At 33.3% G+C, this 24162-nt stretch overlaps 2 protein-coding genes across 4 annotated transcripts; one reads left to right on the top strand and one right to left on the bottom strand.

Annotated features, from left to right (window-relative positions):
- Positions 1-9566, top strand: LOC126778177 (serine/threonine-protein kinase pelle-like). 2 transcript variants are annotated; one of them, XM_050501630.1, is made up of 11 exons: positions 1-17; positions 83-251; positions 531-759; positions 2770-2849; positions 3675-3752; positions 5400-5565; positions 6288-6425; positions 6790-6916; positions 7358-7522; positions 8006-8199; positions 8532-9566. In XM_050501630.1, the coding sequence occupies exons 2-11, from the start codon at positions 132-134 to the stop codon at positions 8705-8707; spliced, it is 1473 nt and encodes a 490-aa protein (XP_050357587.1). In that variant the 5' UTR covers positions 1-17; positions 83-131; the 3' UTR covers positions 8708-9566. The 2 variants fall into 2 exon arrangements, with proteins under 2 accessions (XP_050357587.1, XP_050357586.1); XM_050501629.1 differs by lacking the exon at positions 1-17 and having other exon boundaries at positions 70-251.
- Positions 9567-13832: 4266 nt separating this feature from the next.
- LOC126778095 (wolframin) lies at positions 13833-22707 on the bottom strand. Of its 2 annotated transcripts, XM_050501468.1 has the most exons (9): positions 22545-22707; positions 21991-22095; positions 21096-21195; positions 19673-19792; positions 19348-19466; positions 18317-18424; positions 16753-17942; positions 16136-16641; positions 13833-15776 (listed from the first exon to the last, which is right to left on the bottom strand). In XM_050501468.1, exons 1-9 carry the CDS (start codon positions 22576-22578, stop codon positions 15407-15409), a joined length of 2652 nt encoding a protein of 883 aa, XP_050357425.1. In that variant the 5' UTR covers positions 22579-22707; the 3' UTR covers positions 13833-15406. The 2 variants fall into 2 exon arrangements, with proteins under 2 accessions (XP_050357425.1, XP_050357426.1); XM_050501469.1 differs by lacking the exons at positions 21096-21195; positions 21991-22095; positions 22545-22707 and adding an exon at positions 20372-20431.
- Between the last annotated feature and the right edge of the window lie 1455 nt (positions 22708-24162).

The raw sequence follows: 24162 nt of genomic DNA, 5'->3' as shown, positions 1-24162 counted from the left end.
AATTTGATAGATGTCAGGTAAATGTAAACTGTGAGAATGAAAAATGTCAAAGTTAGTTTTCAACAAGTGTTGGTGTTTGTAGGTCGTGCGACCGCGTGTTAACTTTTCATGAAATGAATACGTGACTAAAGATGTATATATACGAATTACCTTTTGAGATTAATAAAGAATTGTGTAGGTTGTTAGATAATGAAGACGACTGGAAGGACCTGGCTGGCGTTCACATGAAATATTCAGCTTTCGATATCAATGTGAGTTGAAATATACATTTTACATTATAAATATTTGGTGATGACTGGGATTTTCCCAAACGTAAGTTAAACGCTTATGAACCCATCATTTGGAATTTCCTTTTTTTTCTACATATCCGTTAACATGTCTTTTTTAATTAATGTTTATATGAAAAAAAAATATCGTTGAAGATTGAATTTAAACAATAGTACATTTTTCCCCGTACGTAAATTGTGAATATTAATGTACAATTTAATATTACACAGATAATAGGATTCCATAAACATTTTTTTTTATAGGAAATAGAACAACTAGCAAATCGTCAAGCATCCTCGCCTACACACCAACTATTCACTAGATGGGGTCAATTGAATCATAGGGTGGAAGAATTATTCATCTTATTATATCGTATGAAACACATACCAGCATTAAGATGTCTAGTGCCCGTTGTTGACAGCAGATTTCACCGACTCCTACAAAAACAGGATAGCAAGAGTTTGAAAGACAAACATTATCTTTCCTCTGATGGTAAATATACTTGTTGTATTAAAATTAGCTTATCTAAGAAATAATTAATCAGCTATAAAACAGTCCATTGTATAATACAATAATTAGTTTTAAGGATTTATCATATATACAAGAATATAAATTTCATGCTTGTCATATCATTAGGCTAAATTTATAGCATGTGAAATTGCAAAGTGCAGCTATTTATATACTACCCTATGTTTTTGTGTTATCCTAAAAAAATATTCAGTTAAAAAAAGTATTTTATATCTAATGACACTTTCAACTGTTTTGAATATCAAATCATTAATAAACATCTATAGACTTAGCTTAGCTTAATTTCACTGATAACATAGTATATATGTATTTGACAATATGATAGCAAGGTAAATATGGGTAGGGTCTGAATATCCTTATATTACTCAATACATATATAGAGTGTGATAACAATAAATCAAAGCACACATAAGTAACTGGATGTTTTTATATATAAGCAAATATTCATGTGGAACTTTTTTGTATGTATCTGAACCTAATTTATGTATATGTAGCACAAGGCATGTTTAATGTAGTCCACACTGTATATATGGTTTAAAAATTTATTTCTCAAAAAAATAATACAATTCACTTTAAATATCACTTTAATTACACAAAAATAAAGAACAACATATTAGACTCTTCACTTAAAATAATGTGGGTATGACAAAACAAGATGCAATATTATGTATCATTCATAACAAACGCAAATACTTTAAGGCGTAGAGAACTGTTTTAGGGTTTTTTTGTATAAAGTTAAAGACTGAATATCCTTAATGCTTTTAGATAGTTCATTGTATAACCGTTCTCCTTCATATAATATACTTTTTTTAACGTAGTTGGTTCTTGGTCGTATGAGACATATATTATTCATCTGCTTAGTTATCCGAGATGATCCGAGATAAAAAAGCCGAGATGGCCCTGTGGTAAGAACGCGTGAATCTTAAGCGATGATCGTGGGTTCAAACCCGGGCAAGCACCACTGAATTTTCATGTGCTTAATTTGTGATTATAATTCATCTCGTGCTTTACGGTGAAGGAAAACATCGTGAGGAAACCTGCATGTGTCTAATTTCACTGAAGTTCTGCCACATGTGAATTCTACCAACCCGCATTGGAGCAGCGTGGTGGAATAAGCTCCAAACCTTCTCCTCAAAAAGAGGAGAGGAGGCCTTTAGCCCAGCAGTGGGACATTCACAGGCTGTTACGGTTACGGTAGTTATCCGTTTCTGTGTTTGTCCTATTTTTGTGAACGATAGTTATATGTTTTTCTTCAAAAATTTTTGTACTAATAGACACATATGATATTTATACATTTGGGACACTCATCAAGCCTGTTTCATTATAAACTTTTTCAATAGGAGATAGATAATAATAGTGAAAAAGCAGTTTTATGATTTTGTTTTGTTTTATTTGTAATTTTTTTAAGTTAGTACTTGCAGAAGTTCCCCAAATTTCAATCAAATATTCAAGGTGAGGTTTTACCATTGAATTATATATAAGATATCGTACAGATTATAGAAAACATCGAATAGTACCTCGAAGTCTAGATATTAAATTTGATATTTTTGAGCATAATTTATTTATATGTATGTCCCATGAGAGGAATATAACTAACTAACTGTATAAATATAAAATTAGGTCTTAGAAAATATAGGGGCAGTCTCTTAGAGACTGGACTTTATCTAAATAAAGCCCTGATTTTTTTTCCTGTTTTCCTTCCTTCATGACTTTTGGTTACCTCTGTGTGCTATAAGGTAACGTTTCCATGGTTTCTATTTTAGCTCAAATTATATTTATTGTGAAATACAAATAAAATAAAACACAATGAAACTCTTCGCTCTGTCACTATAAGAGTGTTTACTATTGCACTTTGACATTCTTTCTAAAACGAATAAATTGTATATAATTAATAAATTTAATAAAAAGTTTCTGAGCTACAATTTGGACATAAAATTCATATTTTGTATTAATTATTATTTTTTTTACTTTCAGATAATATTAATAGACAAAAAACATTGAAACTTGAGGGAAGTGACATAACACTACCTCTGCCTGTTATGCTTATTGAAAAGGTATGGGTAATCATTGTCAAATATTGTATAAGTTTCAGGTGCCCTCTCTATGTGATCAGGCTCACTGATAGTAAAATGAGATGGTTATCCAAAATGACCAAAGCAAGTTCAGTCGCAGCATTATTAGCTTAACATGTTTTCATATTATCAATGCCAGCTGAAAAATTATTATCCATAAGATGCAAACATTTTGCAGCCTTATAAGACAGCGACTAAATCAATGAGACAAACAACATACACAGAGTCCAGATTAGAATGTTTTTTTTTTATATATATAGAATAGGAAGGCGGACGAGCATATGGGCCACCTGATGGTAAGTGGTCACCAACGCCCATAGACATTGGCATTATAGGAAATGAAACCATCGCTTACATCGCCAATGCGCCACCAACCTTGGGAACTAAGATGTTATGTCCCTTGTGCCTGTAATTACACTGGCCCACTCACCCTTCAAACCGGAACACAACAATACCAAGTACTGCTATTTTGCGGTTATTAATTTTATCTTCATTTACCACTTAAAGTTATAAAACAGTGCAACTTGGTTTTAAATATCTCAAGTAGATATCACAACTCAAAGGAAATTGGATTTAAAATGAATAAAGTTTCATATAACAATACGAAGTACTGCTGTTTTGCGGTAGAATATCTGATGGCTGGGTGGTACCTACCCAGACGAGCTTGCGTAATATTAAGTATTACTCACCCAGGCAGGCTTGCACAAAGACCTGTCACCAATCAAATGGTTAATATCGCATCTATATCTGATTTCCTTATTATTTGTTAACTTAAATGTAATGTAATTTCAATTGTATTTTTTTCAGGCTATACAACTACCAACACCGAGCGGAGTATATGATGATACATTACAAACAGAGGACTCGAATGCAGATAGCACAAAGGTATATTATGAAATCATGGCACTAAAGTTACTTTAATATGTAGTAAGTAACAGCCTGTGAATGTCCCGCTGGGCTAAGGCCTCCTCTCCCTTTTTTTTTTTTTGAGGAGAAGGTATGGAGCTTATTCCCCCACACTGTTCCAATGCGGGTTGCTGGAATATACATGTGGCAGAATTTCAGTGAAATTAGGCACATGCAGTTTCCTCACGATGTTTTCCTTCACCGTGTAGCACGGAACCCACGATCTTCGGTTAAGATTCACGCGTTCTTACCACTGGGCCATCTCGGCTTTACTTTAGAAATAGAAATAGGATATTAATATCTATTTATTATTTAATTAGACACAAGTGTATTATAAGCTCTTATTAATAATTTTAAAGGAATCAAATGTACCATAGATTGAGACTTAAGATCCGTTGGCCCGTTCGCTCATCTGTATTCCAAAATCAAATCCCACTCTGAACCAATGATAGCTTTACATTTAATTCAGTAATTGTGAATCCGGTATATTGACATTTTTCAAAAATTGCTTTTAAGAGCCCACATGACATCAATATGTATTGTATTGTCTTTCGCTTCACGAAATAAATGAAACTCGACGCATAAATGCATAACGAAAAGCTGTTTAAATTATTATCATTAAATTTGACTCAAGTTTAAAAAAATAAATGCAAATTATTAATATGTATGCTTGGACGCAATTACAGTAAAACTTAAACGTGTTTGAGCCCAACGTGATCGAGCTAAAGTTTGTCTAATGTAAAATAATTTCACTTCTGAAATGAATTAGAATGAATGATCTCCTATAATTGGTAGTATATATTTAGTTTAAGTAGATGTCAAGCATTGGGGTCCCCATCAGCAGGCCTGGCGATAGTGGAGGCGACCCGTCCCCACTTGAGTCACTGGGTAACGAGAAAAGGCGGCACACTGACCTTCAGATTGACTCAGGTGCTTACTGGACATGGGTGCTTCCGTAAGTACCTGCACGGAATAGTCAGGCGGGAGGTAACGCCCTCCTGCCACGAGTGTGGTGCGTCTACGGACACGGCATGCCACACTCTGATGGAATGTGCCGCTTGGGGGCCCCAACGCCTTTCCCTGGCGACTTTAATCGGCGGAGATCTTTCGCTGCCGAGCGTGATAAATGTCATGCTTGGTAGCGAAAGGTGCTGAATGGAGATGGTCTCCTTCTGCGAAAATGTCATGTCGCAGTAGGCCGCGGAGCGGGAGGGCGAGGAGAGTGCTCCGCTGACCCGCTTCGCCGAAGAAGACCGGGGAGAAGACATCGACGCTATGCGCATCTTCTCCTCCCGCCGTGAGTGTCGCCGGGGCTAGGGGTTCTCTGTACCCCGAGAACCCCCTAGGATTTGGAGGCCCGCAGAGGCGGGCCAACCGTCGGGACGGCACGGTAGTATGCGCAAGCGATCCCGTGACGTCCCCCGACAAGACGGAGTGGGTACCTCTGGTTTTTTAGTGGGTATTCTGTCGCCTTCAGCGCCGACGAGTCCCACATACACCCCCACCTCATGTGGGGGAAACACATAAATGTGTTTTTCCAGCGAGAAAAAAAAATGTCAAGCATTGGACGTATTTTATGTATAAATGTTGATTATCCAAATAAATAAATAAAATTATTTATGGCAGACCTTAAGGTCTACACAAGGCGACAAACACGAAGGTTTGGACGACGAAATACTCAGAAATGTTTCAGCCATACCGCTTATAAGTTATGAAGATCTAAAAGAGGCAACTAATAACTGGAGTGACAACAATCTGCTGGGTAAAGGTGGTTTCGGGAAAGTCTACAAAGGTAACTGAACTTACTAGTTACTCCTGAACGTAGAAGCATATTGTCCCATTAAAAAATACATACACTCACTAGATCCTACTAAAGATCCTACTAAAGGTAAGGTTTGTTCCTCTATGAAATATATAGATATTTTATTGATTATTTCTGCAAATAGGCCGAAAGCAAAAGGCAAGACTCAGCGGGTGTTGTAAGTAAAGTATAAAAATTAATTAAAAATAACTCCCTACTCAAAAAACACCTCTAAACAATATATCTTGACTCTATATATTTGTAACTGATTGAAACCATACGAATACACTCGAATACTCTGCTGTAAGTTAGTGAGGAGTTGGGTATCCTGCAAATTCCAGATGATGATGCAGCCTCAAGGTCAGGGTTAACAAGTTATTGTAATGATGTCACAGGATACTAAACTCGTAGGTTAAAAATTTGCACGACAATGCGTCCTCGCATCCGCAAGTACTAGTAGATTGTACTTTGTATTCGTTTCGAAAAGAGCTTAACTCCTATTAAAATAGTAATAACGTGTATCGCTATAAAATTGCGAGTACTGTTGATACGCAAATTGATGGATTTAGAAGGCCTTCAAATAGTCATATAAAAATTGCTGAAACTTCTTACAGTAACATTATAAGGTGACCGTTGAAGGTAATTCAGTAGACCAATCGTATTCCTAAAATGATTATAAAAAAAATAATTTTTAATTTAACAATACATTTTAGGCGAATGGAAACTTCTACCAGTAGCGGTAAAAAAGTTGCTCGATAATGATGACAAGAATAAAGAACTCATCAGAGAGATGTGCCTCAACCAGTATAGACATGACAACATTCTACCACTATATGGGTATAGTTTAGGAGGTAAGATAGATTTCTATTCAACTAAAAAGTCATTTGTTTCTCCTTCAAGTAATTTAGTAGATTTACAATGGGCACAATGGACACGACAAACATTATTAAAAAAAATTTCAGTTGTTGAAGTTGACTTCGTTTATCATATTTTGTTTCTTTTTTATCTGTGTCCATAAATATATTTTTAATTAAAATAGTAATATACATATAATAATATATAAATATAATAATACAAACTAACTCCCGTAACTGAGTGATTTGTTAATAAAATGTACAATGTATCGTGCGATAATTTTATGTATAGGATAGATAAAGATGCCAGTTATTAATAGTGTTTCGTCAAATTATATTTTTAATCTGTAAACATCACTAGGTCCAGAAACTTGTCTTGTATACCAGTTAATGGCTGGAGGTTCCTTGGAGCAAAGGCTAAGGTTCAAAACAGTATATCCGCCGCTGTCATGGGTGCAACGACACAGGATAGCTCACGGTGTTGCCAGGTAAAAAATGCTTCTAATGATTATATAATACAGTGTATTGTGCTTTTTATTTGGTAATTAAAAGATTAGGAAAAATATCAGTACTGAAATAATTGTGTGCATATCAATAATCGCTTGAAATTAAAATCAACTTTACATAAGTATACTCCTTTCGTATTGTGATTATGCAATATGAATTAAATGTAACTCAAGAAAATTAAAATAAATATTTTTGTACAGACTATAATTGATACATGGATAATGTACTAATAATTATTATTAATTACACGATGGATTCTAAATTAAGATTAACGAATAAGCTCGTCATGTTATTATTCTATAATATTTTTCAACCATTATTTCTTTATACGTGACATTGACAGAAAATTTGGCGCGCAACATAAACAGATAAAATACAATTTTAGTTTTTTTTTTTTCACTTTAAATTCTAAATATTTTCAGAGGTCTACAGTATCTCCATACAATGGCCGGGATTCCTTTAATCCATGGTGACATAAAGCCCGCTAATATTTTGTTGGATCTGTGCACTATTCCTAAGATTGGAGACTTTGGTCTCGCTAGGAAGGGGCCTTATGGGGAAGATAAAACTCATTTAAAAGTATCTAGGTAAGAATAACATATAAATGAGAAAATGGTAATTTTAATATATACAGATAAATCCATTTATTTATACTCTATAATTTCTATACACTCAAACTTTTAAATATCGGTTTCATTCACGATGTGATACGAAGTGAGTCCTTGCAGAATAGCACTGCGCATATTAATAAGTGTACTTAAGAAAAAAATCGCACTAGCTTTCGTATTTATTTATTTTTCATAAATAATAACAATCTAAAACTTTTTTTTTTTAATTTTGACAATTTCAACAAAATATATTGTTGAATCAATATAAAAAAAATTTGAAAATATTCTTATAAATACTAAATAAATATACTAATGTCATATGTGAGTATATAACTCAGATTTATTAAATATAATCTGACCATAATGATATAAAATACATATTAAACACTTTATAGAATAATTTCGGTCACAGATAACTTTGTATAATTTTATCCTATTTTTTTTTTATTCTCCAAAAAACAGAGTTAACGGCACTCGCCCGTATTTACCGGACGAGTACCTCCGGTCCCGATGTCTCTCGCCAGCCGTGGATGTGTTTAGCTTCGGAGTTGTTATGGTGGAAATAGCGACAGCCCTACCCGTTATAGATAAAGCTAGATCGGTGTTACTGTTAAGCGATTACATTCTTCAGTTAACAAGAGAAGGAGTGGATTTGGGTAAGCATTGATAAACCAAACTAAATATGTATATATAGTTCGAAACAATTCAAAAAAAAAAAATATAATATATATAAAATTTGATAGATATAAAAAAAAAAAAATTTCACATAAAAAAATAATAACAATGAATAATTTTATTAATTAACGTCAGACAGAGAGATGATATTATGCTCCTCTATAATATATATATCATTGACATATTTTATTAAACAACTTTATTTTTACAAGGGCAACACACATGGTTACCCTAACTAGTACGAACAAAACTAAATAAAATCTATAAACGTCCATTGTCTATGATTACGTATTTAATATTTTAAAATTTACAGCAACGCAAGAGGACAAAGTTCTTCGTGGAACGCAAAATTCTTATCCGCAACTATGTAGAGAGTTCATAGCTATGGGTCTTCACTGCACAAAGTATTTGAGGCATGAAAGACCAAAAATGCTTGAAGTTTACAAAAGATTGGATGCTATGGAATTTCCAGGAAAACATTGTTCATGAAATGAATGGAATAAAAAGTTTAATTCAGTTTTCATTTGATTTTTAAACTGCTTAAGAAATGGAATATATTTATAATTATATATAAGGATGTATAAGGGTGTCTGTACATTAATATAAATAATTATATTTTTGCATATTTAAAAAAAACGCGCTAATTAAGTCGCGAGTGCCATCTTGTAATTAATACTTTAACTATTTAATATTTTTTGGGAATTTTTACCCAGTGGTAAGAACGCGTGAATCTTAACCGATGATCGTGGGTTCAAACCCGGGCAAGCACCACTGAATTTTCATGTGCTTAATTTGTGATTACAATTCATCTCGTGCTTTACGGTGAAGGAAAACATCGTGAGGAAACCTGCATGTGTCTAATTTCACTGAAATTCTGCCACATGTGTATTCCACCAACCCGCATTGGAGCAGCGTGGTAGAATAAGCTCCAAACCTTCTCCTCAAAATGAGGAGAGGAGGCCTTTAGCCCAGCAGTGGGACATTAACAGGCTGTTACTACCTTATTTTAGCTAATGTTGGCAGTCAATGTGTTAAATTAAAGATAATTTTTACATGGTAAATTTTAGTATCCGATTGTAGAAATTTGTAGAAAAAAGTGGCTGTTTCGGTTTCGGTTCGGGAATTTTTACACTTATTGCCTTTTATATAATTAATGTAAAAATATATTAATAATTACTAATAATGTAGATGAAATTTTTCTTAGGTATAATTTTTGTACGAATTAAAATATATACATTTTAAATGTTATTGTATGTGCGGTGTTGACTTATACATATGTATTTATATATTAATCGGGTTTGAAGGCGATCATACATTTTTAATTTTATTAAATTTTCGATATGTTCACAAGTTGACTGATTGCTAAACCTGAATAGTATATAGATTTATATATAATTACTTTTACATATTATTAAGTTTCAATAAACTATTATCAAATATAAATATAAAACGAGTTTCAAATATCGAATATACAGTATTATATAAAATCAAAAACAACTGACAGATAAAAAAAACTTATATGACAACAGTAAACCTCTTTGTTCTTTTTTTTAATTACAATTATTAACCATAAGAACTTTTTCATTTCGTAAGATTCCTATTCCTAATTAATTAAAACACTTATATAATATCGTGTGATCGCTCATATTTAACCCCCCGTATTTGCCTTAGTCACCACGCTTGGCAGGCGGGTTGGTGACCGCAGTGGCTGGAAATCTTTCACTAATAGCGCTGCTGCCCGCTATCAGGATTTGCGTTTTCGGATTCCAGCATTTGTGTGGTTATACCGCCACGATTTCGGTCGCCAGAGCCTCGTTCGTTGATTAGCAGGAGCAGGTGAGGTTGACGGTAGAGAGCCTAGGTTGTTATCGGCTCCTCTTATATCGGGATGGATGCGGACTGCCCAAGATCGGGATGGTTGGCGTTCTATGGGGGAGGCTTTCGTCCAGCAGTGGACGGCAAAGGACTGAAAAAAAAAATATCGTGTCAAGCCACAAAATAATATGACACTCGTTTTCACCTGCGGCTTCAACCGCGTCGTTTTTGTTTTCCAGGTGTTCGATATAAAAAATAACCGATGTCCTTCCTTGGTTCAATCTTTTTATTAAATTTCATCAATATCGGTTCGGTTGTTTAGCCGTGAAAGAGTAACGGACAAGATTTACAATCGAATTTATAAAAAATATTGATATAGATTAAAAAAGAACTCAGTACCCCTAGTTCGAGTTTGATATAAACGAGTTAAATATTAAATTATTTACTTTTAGTATCATGTACCTTGTACATAAAATCGGCTCTTAAAAGAAATGTAGCATGAGTGACAAGAAAACCTTCGAGTCAGAAACGTTGCCAAATTAGGAAGATGTAAATTTAAAAAAAAGTTATTTTTATATAATAAAATAATCTTTAAATGATTACAATAACATGTGTGAAAAAATTATGACTATATCATGTAAACTTTTTTTAAGCAAATCAATTTGGGCGCTCTCGTATAATTTCTGCTCCGTCGGAGTTTTGACTGTGACGTCACTTCGCCCATTCGTTATTTGTTTAATTATTTATTTATTCAAGTAACAAAACTCATATACAAAATAACAAAAAAAAAACACTACTATCTACTACTTATACCATTTACTGGTCCAGCTGAAACTTTACAACAGCGGTTTATAAATATACAGTCTAGTCTGTTAGCTACCATGATTAGAATTTTGTTTGAGCTGGCCCGCACCCTGTGAACCAAGGATGCACACCTTTTTCGCATTAATGCGTAAAAACAGTCTATATTCAATTCAGCGAACATCCCTGAAGCACTACAGAAGCGAGGCAAACCAATCAGCAATCTAAAGGCGTTATTGTACTGGACACGAAGAGCATTGTATGATTTTAATGTATAATTAGCCCACAAACTACATGTATAAAAAGAGGTACAGTAAGCGCGGAATAATGTTTTTTTTTACAGCCCTTGAAGCACGCGCAAATCTTCTGACAATCATGTTAGCTTTTATTGACAATGCTCTCCTCTCCCTTTTGATGTCATTATCATCCTTGAGACTGGTGGTTAGTATATGTCCCAGGTATTTAAATTGAAAAACTTGAGTCAAGCTCATATTATTAATTTTTACCGAAGGTATTATTTTTGGACAAATTTTTACCACCCTCAAATATCATTATCATGCATTTTTACATTATATATAAGTCCATGTGTTTTGGCATAGCCTTCACAAGTTGCTAATAGTTTTCTTAGACCACGAACTGATGCGCTAAGCAAAACCATATCATCAGCGTCACTGATATTATTGACGTTAACTCCATCAATATTGCGACCAACATGCTGGTTACTGAGTATATCAATGAGCCCCTTAATATAAAGATTGAAGAGCATAGGTGAGCTTAGCCCTCCTTACCTTACCCCACATTCCAAACTATATGATCGAGACAGCGCTCCATCCCATTTAACATTGTTAATTTGATTGCTATACCAATGTTTTAAAATTCTAGTAACCTCTGGTGGTATTTGTGTCTGTTCCAACTTTGTCCAAAGGATATCATAGGCAACCAAATCAAATGCTTTCGACAGATCTAGAAAACATGCATAAATAGGTGTTTTACGGTGTAAAAATTTAAACTGTAAAATACTATACGGACGTATACTATACGGACGTATAGTATTTTACAGTTTCCTTTATACTTAATATTACAGTTTCAGTCGAAAGACCAGATCGAAAACCAAACTGATTATCATGTGGCTTAAAATATTTATTAATTTGATTGTTGAGTACACTGTCAAAAACTTTGGAAATTATCGTAGCTAGTGATATAGGCCTATAATTATTCTTATCTGAACTATCACCCGTTTTATTTTTTATAATAGGTATCATTATTGTTTTTATCATATTACTTGGCAAATATGCATGAGATAGACAAAAGGAAAATAACATTGCCAAGATTCTGGGCAAATGAGGATCAGCATGTTCTAGATGCTCAACGTTGAGACCATTATGACCAGGAGATCTACCTCTAGCTAAATTATTTATTGTCCGTGCAATGTCAAACGCGGTAACTCTTATTCTAATTTTATCTCCAGACAGAATTAAGTGTAGACTTTGCAGAACCTAGAGGCGATTTAACAGAAAAGTGATCTACAAAAATATTTGCTACGTCAATAGAATCACTAACGCCATCAACGCTCACGGGAATGCCAGGTTTATTGTTTAGATTATTTGAGTGTTTCCAAAAAGTGTGGAAGTCTTTTTTGGAATGATGTAAAGCTAAAATATCCATCTTAATTTGATTTTGATGATCTTGACACCATTTCAGACGTGATTTAAATATTCTCTTAGCTTCACGCATTTGTTCATATAAACGACCCGCAACAGGCCAACGGGCGGGCGACTCTTTTGCGACACGCGCTTTGAGAATTTTGTATTTATTTTATCCCTCTTTGTAATTTGACGCCCCAAATACGTTCTTTTACTTATAATAATATTATTAATATATTATTTTATGCTAAAATAAGAGCAGTATTTTCACGGAGACTAACAAATATTTAACCGAAAGTCGATCTTATGATTGCGGTTTCTTTCACAAATCATGCGAAATATATTAGTGAGCTTATTATTATTGTTTTTTTTTTAATGCAGATTGATCACAACTGTGATCGGCAACAATTTTTTTTTCTTTCGATAGAAGATAATATCGAGATAGAATATAATATACATTTCCTACATTTTAATTTTACGTACATGGGGCGTGATAGTTACAATATAGAGGCACGGCATATTGTTGTAAATTTGTTTCTGTCGAAAGCCGAATGTGAAGGATGCAAACATACTATGGCATTGGTCACATAGCGATGTGAGGAGCCTACTTTTAATGAAATAAACTGTTACTAGAAGAAACCTTTTTTATGTAAAACAAGCAAACGGAGGCAAACAAGCAGGAGGCTCTCCTGATGGAAAGTGATTACCACGGTCTAAAGACACCTGCAACGCCGAAGTGCTTGCAGGTGCATTGTTGGCTTTAAAGGAATGCGTAGGGTTAGGCTTTTCTTGAAGGTTTCTATGTCATAACGGTTCGGAAAAGTCACTAGGTTATATGGTTTCGCAGAGTGGCTGTGCGAGGCAGGAAATGCTTTAAAAATAGCACTGTAGTAGCGGATTTCCAGACATCGATATGGTATGGATGTAATTTAGAATTTAGACGTGATGTCCGGTGGTGAAATTCAGCGCATTGGATTAATCTAAACAGTTCCTCAGAGCATTCCCCGTAAAAGATGCAATAGAAGATGCAGTTCAATTCAAAAAATTGTAAAAAATTCAATTTTGCAGATATCGTAAAATTCTTTCGCCAGTATTTTTTTTTTTATTTTAAATATGATTTTTGAGATCATAAAAAAAATAAGCTCATCTTCCTAATTCAGGCTCTCAAAAATGTTATTTCAATAAATAGTAAATAATTATTATTATGGCAATACTTAGCATTCTCTTACTGAATTGCAATTTTAATTTTCCGAAAAGATAATGAATAATAATAATGTTATATATGTATAGAGGCAATGGTTTGGTGGCTAATTTTTGGCGCTAATAAAAAAAATAACTGAGATTCAATGAAAATATTTTTTTTATTACATTGGAAGTTAATAAACTATATTGTCACATTTAAAACATCACACCTCCACACTAGGCGTTATTTATTAACATTTTATAATAATTTAATTTCATAAAATACATACATTCATTTTCTTAATAATAAGTTTTCTAACGACGAACAAAATATGTTAAAAAGTGTATGCGGTGTTTATTGGAGCGGCAGATAAATAAGGCTGTTTCTAACAAAGCATCTAACATATTATTACAAGCAATTGTTAAAGGAAACCTTTATACAAATAGACTAAACATTAAAAGTGATATTAAATACAGCTTAAAACTGTTCATATTACAAATTTTATTTCAATTTAAATTATAGTTCGTCAAAGAGAACATAAGTTTCCAATGAATTTGAGATTGGAGATCAAATGTATAATTTCTTTACAAAAAAAAAAAGTAAAGCAGACAACTCACCTCCAGTTTCAAAACCACATTATCTCTGAATGGTCATTGGTAGATGGCAACCGATGACGTAATACGCGGCCAATGACATTTCAGTAATTTGCTTAGTAAATGTGACTTTGATCATCGTTTCAGAAACTGGACGACAATGTAACATATCACCATTCATGGTAGCAAACATTCAAACACAGTAAGTCAGTTACAGATTAACTTCAGTAAATTGGGAAAGATCAGAAACATTTATAATGGATTTATTTAAACCTCTATGTAAGCAAAATATTTTTTGTCATTGTTTTTAATGCTTTTCATAATAACTTAATGTAAATTAGGTACAAAAAAGTATGTTTTAAACTAAATGCAACAAAACACACAAATCAATTTTGAAACGCACACGAAAATACAGATAAAACAGTCTTCATCCAATTAATATCAACATTAAATAACCTGTTCTTAAATAATTTTCTTAGGTTATTTTTTTATCGAAAATATCAAAATTTATCCAAATTAAGTAACATCAAATTTGACATTTCTTTATATTTCTACTCGAAAATATTTTTGTATTTAAAAAATATTATACACAAACGAGTATACACTGTCAAAAAATAATTATGTATATCATTAATAATTTAGGAAAAGAGATATTATCTTAAATTGGATAAACTATGAAATGTAAGATGACGTACCCGTTTATTTGTACAAAAAATATTCACATTTGAAAATACACATTTTTTTTTCTTTTATATCAATATTTAGGTTTTAATAGACACTGCAAGCGATACTATTATTAACATCTATATAACAAAACACAAAATACTGCTTTCAATATATCTAAAGATTTAAAACTCGATATAGGAATATTATCAGGAATTTCCAAAAATTTCATCATCAAATCGAAGATAATAAAAACACATTTTCATGCCCAAGATTTGTGGGTAACTGTTGATAATAGTCAAAAGCTATTAGATTTACATATTTAAATAGACTTTCACAAACATCCAAACACTATGGGCAGACCTTAATCTCACATTACTATCCTTAGTCGTATAAGGAAGCACATCCCACTAATTAGGAAGTCCTGAATCACAAACTGTCATCAAAAATTACAAATAAGTTAACAAAATATGGCATCGGAAATGAAAATTTATTTAAAAACAATTACAGGATTCAATAAAAAATTTAATATGTATTTCGCTGAAACGATACAATCGTTAACAATAGTCCGACAAAGGTCTGACAATTTCGACGACGAATGACTCCTCGAACTAATGGTACCCCTCGCGACTTTACATTCTACGCAATTAATTTCATAACCTTTTACATTTAAGTCCTTATTCCCTATGTTATAAGAGCCGGGATCGTTTGACAAGACGCCCTTGAATCGAATTTTGTCATCTGAACGCAATAACCGAGTAAAATTTGTGAAGAAATGATCTAATGCCAGTGTTATTTCCGTGTGACGCTTCAACAGTCCCCCATTGGCTTCCATGTTGACCGTAACTTCATAATTATATCTAAAAATAAAACCGACATTTTCGTTTAGGACTCGATAGAGCTACTCTGTTAGAAAATAATATGGGACATTGAATATAATTCTATAAATTTGAAGGATAAAAAAACAGTGTATCAGCTTAAGTCGGTTTCCAAAAATCACAAAGGGTTATCTTAGTTCCCAAGGTTGGTGGCGCAATAGTGATGTAAGGAATGGCCAATATTTTTTTACGAAACTATGGGCAATGGTGACCAATAGCCATCAGGCGGTTCAATTGCACGTCCGCCTAATTATGTTGAAAAAAAAATTATCGCTCCACAGAACATTTTGCTTTTATTTTTAGGATCAAATTTGGAATTTTGAGAAAATAGTAAAACTTACTCATTCAAGTTGTTCAAGTGACAGCTCTTCCCACTTTGCCGTGCGACGCTCGTTACGAACTCGCAGTCATCCACAATGACGCCATCTTCGCTTTGACATAAAGACGAAAATTCCTCACCGTAGTAACATTTGAAATACTCCGCCAAAATACCAGGCAACCATGACGCGAAGGAACTCCATTGATTTGTGACGCTCTTTATTTTGACATCTTTAACATAACCCTCCCAATTTATGTTGGCACCTTCGAGAATCGAACATTTAATTTGAGTGGACGCCATATTGTAATCCGACCAAGATGGCGTGTTACATTGGTTGTAATAATCGTCCCAATTTATGTGATAAGTATTTACTTCGTATTCCGTTATGAATTCATTTTTCAATAAGTTCTTTATGCTTGATTTTTCGTCGCCTATTATTTCTATAAGGCTGGAAGGTAAACCGTCATCCTGGACTCGTATCAAGAACTGATTACCAATGTAAATTAATGTTATTAGACCAACTGCGAGCTGTAAGAAAATGTATAATACTTTAGAATATATATATATTTTTTATAATAATAGACTACGGTTGAAATCAAAATGGGCGTAAATTCCAAAATAAATGTTAGTTACACATACCTGAAATGGTGTGACGAATTTTTTGGTAGCCTCCGACTTCGCCAAAAGGCATGTTACACACAAACCGATTGTCAGTCCAGTCATAACCGTCAGAGTGTAAAACAACTTTGACATCGTGACATATTGGAGAAACGCAAAGATCGGCAGTGTCACAGTAATTATACCCATTAAAGGCAAAAAAAGAAACGAACATACCAACGCCAAAGTGCCTCTTATCAACCCGTAGGTTGTACAACCATGGGAGCAGGTTATGAACATTTGTAACCAGCTAAGCGTAACGCAATGAGGTAAGGTATACTTTAGAAAACCTTGCCAATTACATCTCCTAGTCATCAGCACCAAGATGCACGGAATTAGAAGGGAGAAGAAGACACGTGCATTCAAGCAAAATTCGATACTATTACCGAGTATATAAGATGGATAATTCGATATGTGTAAATCCAGAAAACGCCAGCCCTGATGAACTACCGTGTCTTTCTCGTAAGGATACTTTGCGAGCACGTTGATACCAAAGGAAACGAGTGCCAATATATCTGGGTATGGACTACCATTTGTGTCAAAAGAGAATAACGTCAAGAACATTAGACAGAATGATAGAACGCAGAATTCAGAAAACGGAACCCATTGCGTAGCAATGAATGGATACAGGAACAAATTAACGAATAATGCTAAAAAGAACTGGATAAAGGGACCGAGATTATTTCGTACAAACAAATTCTCCGACTCGTCTGGCTGTAAATTCCCATCACTATATCTCAGAAACAGACCGGACCACTTCCTGAAATCGATAAATTGACGCTTAGCGAGCAACATTTTGAATGTACATATCACCATTGCGATAATACTGACGTAGTAGAAAACTAATGGCACTAAATGATACAAACTATCTGTACTGACTGACAGATACGCTATCAGAAGCAGGGAGAGTTCGATATTTGAAAGTCTGAAGGAAAACGACCCGAAATAATACAATAATTTAAGATAAAGAACTTTTATAAAAACTAGTGGATGTAGGAATGCCTGGTGTAAAATTGGGATATGATCTAAGGATTTAATGCTAGGGTCTGTTAGGGTCAATTCGTAGCTGACTAGAGGCAATTCGCCCTGACAATAATCTACTGCAGCGGTAACTAAGTTGTCTACTGTTAAATTTCGAATTTCTTCATTTTGACTGTAACTGTCTGGATAATCTGTGGAAGAAAATTGTGTTTTTTTTTTATTTCAGAAAAAGTAACCACAATCTCTTTAATTATTCTATGGTCTGAACTGGTAGTGTCGGATTACCGTCCCATCGGATTATGAGATTATTAGGGAATAGAGAGTGCACATGTGTTTACACACACACACTTCTACACTCTAATGTGTTCTGCGCGGTTAGATAATCTCTCTTGAAATTGGCAGCGTGGCCGAAATCAGTAGGGCATCATAATCATCATCATCAAATCGAAAGTAATATTTAAATTTAACATTTGTTTATCTCTACTCAGTCTTCGACTTAAATACTATACTAGGCTATACTACCAAACATCAATCTATCATGTAGAACAATTCATCAATTCCTTACCATCCTCAACGTCATGTGTCCGAATAGTGCCATTCGTATGTATGTGGTCACCGGCTTGAAGCTGAGACGGTTCTAAGGCTTGTTCTCCATCTAATGCTCTAGCTTCATCTGATAAAATAAACTATTAATCAATCACTGATGCATAGAGGTTTTTGGCAAGGAAATTGTATTTTCATCAAAGTACATCGACCAGTAACAATTACTTAAGTCATATCTATTAGTATGTCGGAGGTAAGACCGACTCGTAAGCCGCGAAGGCAAACGGCATGATGCTATCTTATGGCGTCATGCCCCTTTTCGTTTTAATTACGGCTCGTCGACAAATCCGTAAGGAAAACGAATCGTTTCTTGAATATAGTAACCGGACATTAGAGTATATTACTAAACGTACGTACGTTTTAAATGCATAAAGTAACAACCTGTGAATGTCCCACATCTGGGCTAAAGCCTCCTATCTCTTTAACGAGAAGGTTTAAGCTTATTCTAGCACGCTGCACATGCGGTAGAATTTTAGTGATGCATATTTCCTAACGATGTCTTCCTTCATCGTTGGACACGAGATGACATAGAAACACGAATTAAGCACATGGAAATTCAGTGGCACCTGCCTGGGTTTGAACCCGCAATCATCGGTTCAGATCTTTTTTGTTAAATGCAAATCTATCGTTCGCTACGCACATATTCGTTGGTACGTTTAAATTTTACACAGAATCGAAACAACAACTCGATGTTATTTTTTACTTGGAGATAATTTACAAGCCAGACTTAAGTGGTCACCAATACCAATAGACATTGGTATTGTAAGAAATGTTAACCGCTTACATCACCAATGCGTCACCAACCTTGGGAACTGAGATGTTATGTCCCTTGTGCCTATAATTACACTGGCTCACTCACACTTCAAACCGGAACACAACAATACCAAGCACTGCAGTTCTGCGGTAGAATATCTGATGAATGAATGGTACCTTCCCAGACGAGCTTGTACAAAGCTCTACCACCAGTAAACTAGTAACAAGAGCATACAGTACCTTGTGAATCATCATCAAGCGCGTCATCATCGGGGTCCTTTCTTAGAGTCGTCGAACATATCTCGCGAATGCGTCGCTCCAGTTGCGCGGTTGTTATGTACTGTTCCCCGTTAGACAGACTGCAAATATCAAACGCTAACAAAGTAACGAATCGTATACGACCAAGAAATTCTAGTTACATATACTGAATATCACGTGATCGAGAAAATGTCGTAATGTTGACGTGACATTGAAATGAAGTCACATGCAATCGAGGAACAAAAAGAATGAAGAAGACTTCCGCTCTCCAATTGGCCTGCAGATATTCTTTGTATTTTTCTTTTACCTTGCGAATAGATCCCTGGCCGCTTTCCTTGCCACTGTCTCTTGACGGCTGGCCGCTAAGCACGATTTTGCTCTCACTATCGGAGCGCTGTCTTCGTCTATCACGCCACTTCTTATACACCTGTTAACAAATCAAAATAATCTATAAAAATAACAGCCTGTAAATCTCCAAGGTAAAAGCCAGGCTAATCCAATGCTGGTTGGTGAAAAACATATGTGGTAGTATATCCTGCCAGATCCTCTCAGACATGGGCCATCTATAAGTGTCCACCACCGCCCATACACTTTGGCACTGCAAGAATTATTAACCATTCCTTACATCAATATACCACCAGTTTTAGGGACTAAGATGTCATGTACCTCGTGCCTCTACAATGATTTACTCACCCTCCAAACCGGTATTGCTGTTTAGCAGTAGAATATGTGATGACTTGCACAAAGCCCTATCAACCTATGGAATAGATTTTAACTTTGACTAGTTTATACCACAATCTCACATGAATTTATGGAGCTCCACGCGGACTTTATCCCACCTTATTTTCCAAATAGCAAAATCATTATGATTTCCACACATTTATAAAGCTGTACTTGCGTTATTCGATTAAAAAAAAGCAATGCATTATGGTTTAAGATCAAACAATTACAATTGTTTATTGTTTTTTGATTGAGGAATGATAATATATACAATAATCATGTTTACCTCATGTCATTTCTCAAATAATGCATTATTAACAAGGCAATAAAACGAAACAGGATTTTTTTTTTATATTGGATTTTGTTTTATTATCTTGATTTATGACTTGCATTCATGTAAGTATAATAAATTAAAAAAAATATATATTAAAATTCTAAGACTGAGGTGACATAAATTGACTTTGACATAATATTTAAAATGAAACTAATTGTCACTAGCCAGTAACATTTTTTTTTCTCAAAATTTGAAACTGAATAATCTCATATAATATGTGTCATCTATTTTATATGTGACATTGGCAGAATATTTTGCGCTCGAATAGCGTAGATACACGCCAGTAAAGCGAAGAAAAAAAAAAACATTTTTTTATTACTCTAATACATTTATGGAAAGACATAATAAAAATACAATTGATATAAAAAAAAATATAATTTACAGTTCTGAATTGAAACCAAGAGGAAGAAAAAGATTTTCTTTTTAATCTTTTGTTGGATTTTAATCATACTACACTTAAAAAAAGACTTTTCGAGCCTTACAAAGCCTCATAACAGCTTGCAAATGAAACCTGTATTTGTGTTTTTCAAGGCTTGATTAAAAACCAGGCTTGATTAAAAATACTATTATGCATATAAGCATATTTTCAATAATGGACAATAAAATATTCTGAACTAATTTATAGACAAAATTAAAAATAAATTATTTAAAATTAACAAATCATATGATATATCACCTTCGGAGCATTCTTCTAGCTTCAGGATGAGCTTGCTCAGTAGCACAAATAAGCCATTCCAATGCCTGTTTGAAATTCGATATCTTATCAGCCTCCAGTTCTAAAGAAATAAATATAATAATTTCAATGTTATTCCTGTAATAAGTGACTCATTAAGCTTATATAAAATAATTGTTATTTTATTTATTTTTAACTTCTATGCTTATACTGTATTATGTTATACCCAAAACTTATTATTATTATTTACAAATATCATAAAGCTACTTATTTAGCTTATGACAACTTTAGTCATACATATTTAAAGGACAAATAAATTTGAAATATAAAACATGTATATTGTCCCCATAGATCAATATTTCGAAAAAGAGAGATGCAAGTATTAAAATTATTTTTTAGTCACATTTTTTTTTCATATTAGATGTTTCAGTATTTAGAGTTTCATCCAAAAGAACATATATTTAGTTTTTTAAATAAGGTTCCAAAACTAAAGTAATCAAATTAATTCCTTGATTTACTAATTTTTTACTTAAATATAATTCGTGTCGCCTTAGATATTTTAATTCCATAACAAAGAAAATTTTGATAGACCTTATGTTTAATTAGTTAAAATGTAACTAAGAATATACTTGTATTGTGTGTATATCTAGAAGTGAAAAAGAGAAAAAAAATAATAAGTTTACTCAGATATAAGAATTAAATAATTAATTTAAAACGTCAAAAAATAAGCATCAAATTAATGTCTTTCCTTACTTTCTAAATAAAAAACTAAGAAGCCTATTGACATTGAAAAATTTAAACATAATTGATAAGTTTTATGACAATTGTAACTTAAAAGAGCCATTTTGAGACTCGGTGACTTCTCTACTGAGACCATATACATAATTTAGTTAATTACCACATTTTTCTTCTAATAGTTGTTTTGCGAGAACCACTTGAGACTCAGCACACCCATCTTCAGCAAGCTGGTTGCGCAACCTCCTTAAAGAGCCTTGTGGTCCATCTGAAGGAAGTTAACCCTCAAAAAGTATATTATCTGTGATCATGCAAAACCTTAACCATGGAGTGTAAATATTATGTTCTTGATTAACCTATGTTGATATTAATTTTAAGTTTCTTGAAATATTGTTAATAAAACTAGTATTCAGGTGTAAATACAGAGTAATTTTTTCTGCATACCGAAATCTCTTTTATAACTTTATTAAAATTGCCATCAAAGTTTTAATTATTTCATCCTATTTTTCTTTTTATTCCCACAAAATAAAAAGACAAGGTCAACAACATACAACATTACTTCAGAAAAAATAAACTTAAAACTTCATAAACATATTAATCAAACTTAAGGAAAATTAAGCATTATTAGTTTTAAAAATAAAATAAGACTTGTAAATTTTAATGCGTAGTGATTGCAAAAGTTTATATTGTTATAATATGGATATGTTTTATTCTTACCATGGAGATTCCACCTTTTGCGGCCCGAAGGCATTGTTTTATGAGACGTCACTTATAACTGAATTTATTTTCACTTTTATTCCAAAATTTTTCAAGCTATTCGAAATAAAATTAAAAATGTTTTTAAACTACGATTCGTAATTTTTTTAAGTCCACTCATCTGTCAACATGTCATGTCAACAATGTTTTTATTATGATGATTTTATTTTTGCAAATCGCAACATTTATCGAATTATAATAAGAAAAATCTGAACTTTAACATAAAAAGTTAATCTATTTATTACTATTATAAAGATTTTCAAAAATAATAAAATTTCTAATCGTAACTTCTAACCACGAACACTGCGCCGATGGTTGTAAGATAAAAATTCTACGGTTATAAATAAACCTGGAAGCACGACTTCCCGTTCATTATCAACTTACGAATGATACTTTGCGCGAGGGGTAGCCGAAAATAAACGGATTAGGAAAACAATATGTTAATGACCGTAACATTCGTCCTACACTGTTCACTTTCACTTCGCTTCTGCCTTAATATTTTTACGTGGGTGATCTGGATATACTATTATTATGTTTTAATTAATACCTCTGTTTTATTATACATTATACAGATTATAATGTTTATTTGTATATTACCAGCATATTAGCTACACTAGCTTTAAGATGAACAATATAAGATTGTTAAGGCATTTTAAAACAATTTTTATTTTACACAAACACAATATAATCAGGACATATATTAATATTACGAACTTACACAATTTTAAGCTAGATTAAATTCCTTAACACGTGTAGATGGCATGCTTATTAACACAGTCATTTGCCCTTTCATATAATCAATAATATTAATAATTTACTAAATAACGATAATTAATATCAATCAATCAATCAATAATCTAAAAGCATAATTCTGTTTTTCCATCCAAAAATGCAATTTTTTCAATCAAGACATGAAATTAATACCGATACGTTTTTTAGAAAGTATTAGCATCCTTTTTTGTTATTACAATCCGCGCACAAATTATACTCCTTAATAATTATTATTTACAATAAAAATTAGATATCCAACTATAAAATTACTTCATCAAAATATCTTGTTTATTTAATGGAATTATTTTTCATTATTAATGATTATAAAGGTATTTAAGATTATATACATAGCTTATATGTAATATAATATTGTAGATAAAATACACTTAAGCATCGAAAAATAAGAATTTTTTATACTCTGTCCATTTGGTTATTAACTTTTTGACAGACGGATCTAGTGAGTGCGGTAAATAAGCATTTTGATAAGCATTTGAATTATCAATTCGACTTTGATTTGCTGTTGAATATAAATTTTCTTTATCGACAGCGGTTTCTATTCCTTTTGATTACAAGGTATCATCATCATCAACAGCCAATGATTGTCCACTGCTGAACATAGACTTCTCCCAAGGTGCGCCAAAGTTCCCGGTCCTCCGCCTTCCGCATCCAGTCAATGCCCGCCACCTTCTTAAGGTCTGCGTTTGCCGATCCGCGATCTCCACTCTAGGACTCGTCTGCTCCAACGCCTATCGGTCCTACGACATACGTCACCAGCCCACTGCCAGCCTGCTAATTTTGCAAGCTATGT

This window comes from Nymphalis io, chromosome 25 (genome assembly GCF_905147045.1).
Source record: "Nymphalis io chromosome 25, ilAglIoxx1.1, whole genome shotgun sequence".
Classification (NCBI taxonomy): Eukaryota; Metazoa; Arthropoda; class Insecta; order Lepidoptera; family Nymphalidae; genus Nymphalis; species Nymphalis io.
Note: the sequence above shows the minus strand (reverse complement) of the source record. Positions and strands in the feature narration are given on the sequence as shown.

Coding starts and splice junctions, on each gene's coding strand:
- LOC126778177 (XM_050501630.1), top strand. CDS start 132: ATGTATATATACGAATTACCTTTTGAGATTAATAAAGAATTGTGTAGG. Junction 2,850..3,674: donor CTGTTATGCTTATTGAAAAG/GTATGGGTAATC, acceptor TATTTTTTTCAG/GCTATACAACTACCAACACC. Junction 6,917..7,357: donor ATAGCTCACGGTGTTGCCAG/GTAAAAAATGCT, acceptor AAATATTTTCAG/AGGTCTACAGTATCTCCATA.
- LOC126778095 (XM_050501468.1), bottom strand. CDS start 22,578: ATGCCTTCGGGCCGCAAAAGGTGGAATCTCCATG. Junction 22,096..22,544: donor CAAAAGGTGGAATCTCCATG/GTAAGAATAAAA, acceptor AACTTCCTTCAG/ATGGACCACAAGGCTCTTTA. Junction 15,777..16,135: donor CACTTGAACAACTTGAATGA/GTAAGTTTTACT, acceptor TTTTATTTTTAG/ATATAATTATGAAGTTACGG.